Source organism: Macadamia integrifolia, unplaced genomic scaffold (assembly GCF_013358625.1).
Source record: "Macadamia integrifolia cultivar HAES 741 unplaced genomic scaffold, SCU_Mint_v3 scaffold1647, whole genome shotgun sequence".
NCBI classification, from domain to species: domain Eukaryota; kingdom Viridiplantae; phylum Streptophyta; class Magnoliopsida; order Proteales; family Proteaceae; genus Macadamia; species Macadamia integrifolia.
Genome location: NW_024868289.1, coordinates 97,203 through 102,954, shown reverse-complemented (window position 1 = coordinate 102,954; position 5,752 = coordinate 97,203). Strand labels below are relative to the sequence as shown.

General features: G+C 39.6%; 1 protein-coding gene across 1 annotated transcript; it reads right to left on the bottom strand.

The window, feature by feature from the left end:
- Positions 1–1,252: 1,252 nt before the first annotated feature.
- On the bottom strand, positions 1,253–5,517 carry LOC122064433 (protein EIN4-like). Its single transcript, XM_042628124.1, has 4 exons — positions 5,173–5,517; positions 4,879–4,987; positions 2,636–4,489; positions 1,253–1,840 (listed from the first exon to the last, which is right to left on the bottom strand). The coding sequence occupies exons 3-4, from the start codon at positions 4,367–4,369 to the stop codon at positions 1,304–1,306; spliced, it is 2,271 nt and encodes a 756-aa protein (XP_042484058.1). The 5' UTR covers positions 4,370–4,489; positions 4,879–4,987; positions 5,173–5,517; the 3' UTR covers positions 1,253–1,303.
- Between the last annotated feature and the right edge of the window lie 235 nt (positions 5,518–5,752).

Below are 5,752 nucleotides of genomic sequence, written 5' to 3'. Positions count from 1 at the left end.
TTGTGATAGTTGTAGTGTAGTTTATATAACTCCCCATCAAATTAATGATATCTTTACAAAGAGTTAGAAGATGTCAATTTAAGGGGGGAGTATGGAGGAAATATAAGATGATGTGGATCTCGATTCCATCATTGAAAGGAAAGATTTGATGAATCTTTTTCAAGATAAAATTGATTGAAAAAATCATACCAAATATATATTGAAAGAAAGTAGGAAAGAAGATATATGGGAGTATCTTGATCAATGTAAAATTGAATAGAAAAATCATACAATAAAAATATATTAAGAAAAGAAAGGAAAGAAGGTTGTAACATCTTGTGTAATTATTTATATAAAACCCCCAAGGGGTAACAGAATTGGCAAATGATGTTCGCCTCAAGAAGCGTGTGGTTATGAGTTGGACTATTTTTTACAATTTTAGAACCATTCACACTCAATGAAAGCGAAATGGTCTCATTCAACCCTGGTATGATTCAATGCATAGAGTTATGAGATTAGATGGACCCACAAGACTAGTCTAATACGCATTGTTAAAAATAAAAAATAAAAAAATCCATATAATAATGCATTATGATGGGAGGAGCTAAGGTAGTTAATCTACCCAAACAGTGCATGTGGACATTCGAACCAAACCATGTTCAACCCAAGCAACATTTTATTAACTGACAGTCTTATGGTACCATTTTAAAAGCCTTATTTTATTTTTATTTTTATTTTGGTGGGTCTGCAGGGTGTTGGGTTAGGTATGCCATAAGGTTTGCTGACTTGACATCCTCTTCAACCAGGAAAAGGAATGTGACACATTTTTCTTTTCTGAATTCCTATAAAGAAAATTTATTGATTTTTTAACCTAATTCAAAATTTTTTTTTTTTTTTTTTTTTAACCTCTTTTTTACAAGAAAATTCTAAGAGTAAATCATTAACATTGGCTTGTTCATACCATATAGGACCCTCAATAGATCTACCCATTCAGATATAGATTTGCAATCCCCAAGATGAAAATTTATACAGAAAAATGGCACCTTTAAATGGCCCTAGGTATATCATTAAATTTTCATTTTAAGTAAGAAGTGAAACCTTTATCTACCTATATTATGAAACACAAATGGCAGAAGAGGGGGAGAGAGGGGGTGGGGGGTGGGGGGGAGGCCTAATTTTTGTATACAATTTGAGTATGAACCATGTAAGTAACATCCCTATGCCTGAATCTGTAAGGGACTAGTTTTTTTATTTGGTGGTGACACCCACAAGGTTGGTAAGAATATTGACTGCTTGATGTGCATATTTAACTTTAGAGACTTCTTCACACCCCTTTGGCTGCCAGTTGGAGGACTCTCCGGAGTTCTTCTGCAATACCTTGTAACAGAACTGGTTTTCGAATGACACCATTCATTCCAACCTGCAGGCATCTCTCCCACAAATTTAAATCAGCACTAGCAGTAAGAGCTACAATCAATGGCCAACTCCAGCTCCGGAACTTTCGGATCCTTGTAGCAACTTCAAACCCATCCATCTCAGGCATGTGGAGCTCCAAGATAACAATTTGAATTCTAGTCCCAGAGGGGCCTAGAGCACTGAGGCATTCAAAGCCTGATGAAACAGCTGATACACAGCAACCGAGCTTCTCAAGAAGCTTCCGCGTAACAGCCCTGTTAATATCATCATCATCAACTAATACAATTTGAAGGCCTTTGAACTCTGAAAATATGTGCTCTGAGGATCCTTGTGGGTGGAAGACTCCCCTCCCAACTGGTGGTTGTCGGTGGAACTTAAGGATGAGTGTCATGCTTTGTGCAAGGCCTTGAGTGTTTGGGAGAACCCAGATGTTACCTTGCATCATCTGCAAATTAATTACAAAGGTTTATTTTAATAAATACTATAATATAATATGAAATACAGCTTCTTCATTAGAAAGTATAAATTTAAATCCATCACTAGGAAAATATCATCCTATATCTTCATCAAAAGTTTATGGGGTAAAATGAATGACATGATTTGTGTAGATGACAGAAAGCAGCAAAGATTTAACTTTTGATGAGTTTAAGTTGGATTGGCTACTTTCGATACCCAATCATTAAGTCTTTTCTAGTAAAGAATTTTCGAATTAGCAAGGAACTCTATGTGCCTTCAAAATGCACAAATAAGAGTGAACCTGAAGTCAGCTGGATACAAGATAACTTCCAAACCATAACTTTAGAAAGAGCAAAGACATTTTATCAAAGAATGCAGACATAGTAGGCTCAATAATATGATTTCTGTAGGACAAATGTATAGACACTGGTTTTCTGGACCACAGAAGCATCCCCATCTCCATCCAATTATAAGAGTAAATCCAGTCTCCTTACTAGTTTCAAACATTACAGTTCTATTTACAATGCATTTTAAAAAATGCTCTCAATTCAAACAATTCATAATCCAAATCATAGAAATGACTAGATGAACCATCAATTCTATGTATCTTTCAGCAAGTTTGAGAGGAAAAACAGTGTTCACTGGCTTTTCAAATGCTGTAATCATGAAAATCTGTTCATCTGACTCATGAGTATAACTTCCCCAACTTTCTATCACTATTTATGCAACCCTAGATGCAAATAGGTAAAAGTGGAGTATTATAAAAATACTCAAGAGTTCTTACCTGCACAAGTTTTTTGCACATGGTGAAACTCAGGCCTCCTTCAATCCCCTCCCTTGCAAGCTGTGTCATTAAGACTGAGCCTTCTGATTGAGTACAGTTATTGTCAATCCCAATGTCAAACTTTATAGAAGCATACTCATCTGAAGAGTTTGGTCTCCGCATTGCCCATTGTTTCTCATTACTTCCCTCATTTCCAATCTCTGAAAGGACCCTGAAGGTTATGGATTCTCCTCCATAACACCCATCCAAAAGATTCCCAAACATATGTAGAATCACCTGAAAAATTCTCCTCTCATCACCCAGCACCCAATTAGGAACCGAGTTATCTACCTCAATACTGAAATCAAGACCTTTACAAACACAGTGACACTTGGCAAGGCAAGCTGCTTCCTTCACCAGAGAATGTAGCTGGAAAGGCCTCATTTCTAATGGGAACCTTCCCTTGTCTGAGTTTGAAATCTCCATAACATCATTAATCAAAGTTGAGAGGACACTGCTGGTCTTCGTCATAGCTTCAACAATAATCTGCTGTTCACTGCGCATATTCTCAAGTTGCATCATAGAAAGTAGGCCCAAGATTGAGTGCATTGGCCTCCTCATGCCATGGCTCATCACCTTCTGGAATGAGTTCCTCGCTTGGCTTGCCATCATCGCATTCTTCCTAGCCAGTTGCAATGCCCTATTCCGCTCCTCCAATTTCTCCGTCATGAGTTGTGATTCTTCTAAAATTGCGGCATGGGATAGTGCAACGGCTACCTGATCAGCAACCACCTCAACAATCTCCAGCTCATGGTAACTCCAAACTCTAGCTGGTGTGTTTGGAAGAACCAAAACCAGCATTGCATAACATTGTTGAATAAGCTCCGGCGTGCCCCCTTTGAAGTTGAAGTTTGACACCTTCAGCATTGGCATTCGTATTGCCGCAACCACCCCCGGCTCACCAGACCCACCACTGCTTCCGATCCCAAGGGCCGAATCAGCCCCAAGGATCTGCACTCCCTTACTCTCCTTGACCTTCTGGACATCTGGATCACTGATTGGAATAGCGTTATGATAGGAATTGGAAGATCCCTCTAACTGATGAGTGAGGTGCATTTCAGTTTTATTCTCATCGGGCATCCATACTGCACAGTTCTGCAAGTCCAAAGTCTTGGAAAGCTCAACCAGAGTGGTGTACAATATCGTATGCCTATCAAGTGACTTCCTAATCTCATGGGTCAGCATCCGGACATGCCAACTGGCTTCCTTCTGCTTCTTCATCATTCCCACCTCTCTATCCAGCTCCCAAGCTTTCTTCTTCAAGAAAAGCTCTCTAACCTTCACTTTGAGTAGCAGAGGTATAAGGGTTATAAGGGTTATGGCAGTGGCACAGGAGACCAGAGCAGTGAGGAATTTGGCGATGGTAAGGGCCAGCATCAGCTGGAATGGGTGTGGAGCGTAAGTCCAGCCATTGAGCAAATGGGTCAGCCCGCAGAGGACAATGAAAGCTATGAACTGAAAAAGGACCCATTTGAAGGGGAAGTTGGAGCAGCTAACGAAGTAAAGGAGCTCAATGGGGATCGAAAAGTAAGCCAGAGCGATCAGGAAATCACTCACTCTCTGCCAATCTAGGATGTTCTCCACGCTCAAGAAGCCTTCTTCTTCGCAGTTACAGCGGGGGTATCCATTGTCAATGGCGGAAACAGAGAGGAGGAGACAAGAAATCAACAGCCCACAAGCTACCGCTTTTGACATTGCATATGAGGATGCTGCTTCAATCCATTTACGAAGTTCAAATTTTCAAAAGCTTCACAATATAGGAATGGGAGAAAATGCTACTTTCGATGCTTAAAACCAAGCTTCCAGATCCATTCCCTGTACCCAAAAATAACAAATGAAACAGAAAAAACATTAGAACAAAAATTATACCACCTCCCAGATTTTTTGAGATCTTATAAGACCCAAACCTCCAACCCTCCCTTCCTCGTTCTTTCTTTAATAGACCAAAAATCAAATTCGATAAATTCCATATTTTAACCATCTTCTTGTTCCTAATTCCCCCTCCCCTCCCCTAAAAAAAAATCTATTTTTCCCATCATTCTCAAAAATGCATGTCTAAATCTACTCGACTCACAAGTCATATGTCACAAGAACAGAAAATGGAATTAAAGAACAAAAATGGAGGTTCAAAATAATCGCAGATATGGACCATTTTTAAAACCCAAAACCATATTCCAGAAATGCTGAGCAAATAGAAGCAGTACCTATCCTCCTTGAGCAAAACAACGAAACACACGTTCAGATCTTATCTTCGTTGGTCCTTCCTTCACTTGGCCAGCCCACCTTCCAACTTCAGAATTCCAAATTCCCACACTGAAAATTTTGAGGGGTTAGTACTCCAACAACCTTCCTCTTATCCATCCGTCCAACCTTCAAAATTTCAGAAGACAAAACCACCAACCACCACCTCATCCTTTTCATTAAAACACCAGCAACGACTCCACCAAGGAAAACCCAGAAGATACAAAAAAAAAAAAAAAAACCTGCAAAAAACCCACCTTCCAGAAACCCAATCTCCAGTAACCCACCAACGAAACGCGGTTTTCAGAACAAAAAACCGGCCATATGCCACATAAACCGCTGAAGCACCTCAGCACAAGCTATAAAAAGTGGTTTTGGTATCGGCTGCTTGGTTTGTGACTCTGTTAGAGTGGAACTAGAAAGTCTTTCGTCTTCTCGTACAAAAGTAGCTTCAAAATATCTGATTTTCCAAATTTTAGAAGAAGCGCTGAAGCTTCAAAGGGAAGAGTAGGAAGAGCTTTTGAGAACATTGTCGATCGTGTTCTGGTCATTATATGCGAGAGAGGAGAGAGAAGAGAGAGGAGAAAAACCAAGGAAGGAAACCCGAGGAAATAGACATTGAGGGGGTGTGTTTGTTTGTCAAGAAAACGAGAGTGGAAAGGGTAGTCTTTTTCATAGTGTGGGCGCCATTCCTACGGGACCCACTTGGATACATGAAGAGAACCTAGACTCTTTCTTTTCTTCACCCCTTTTCCTCGTCAGACGGGTTTATGACTAAAAAAAGAAAGAAATAAAGTAAGGAAAACAATATTTATTTCCCAATTTAGGATCAAATCT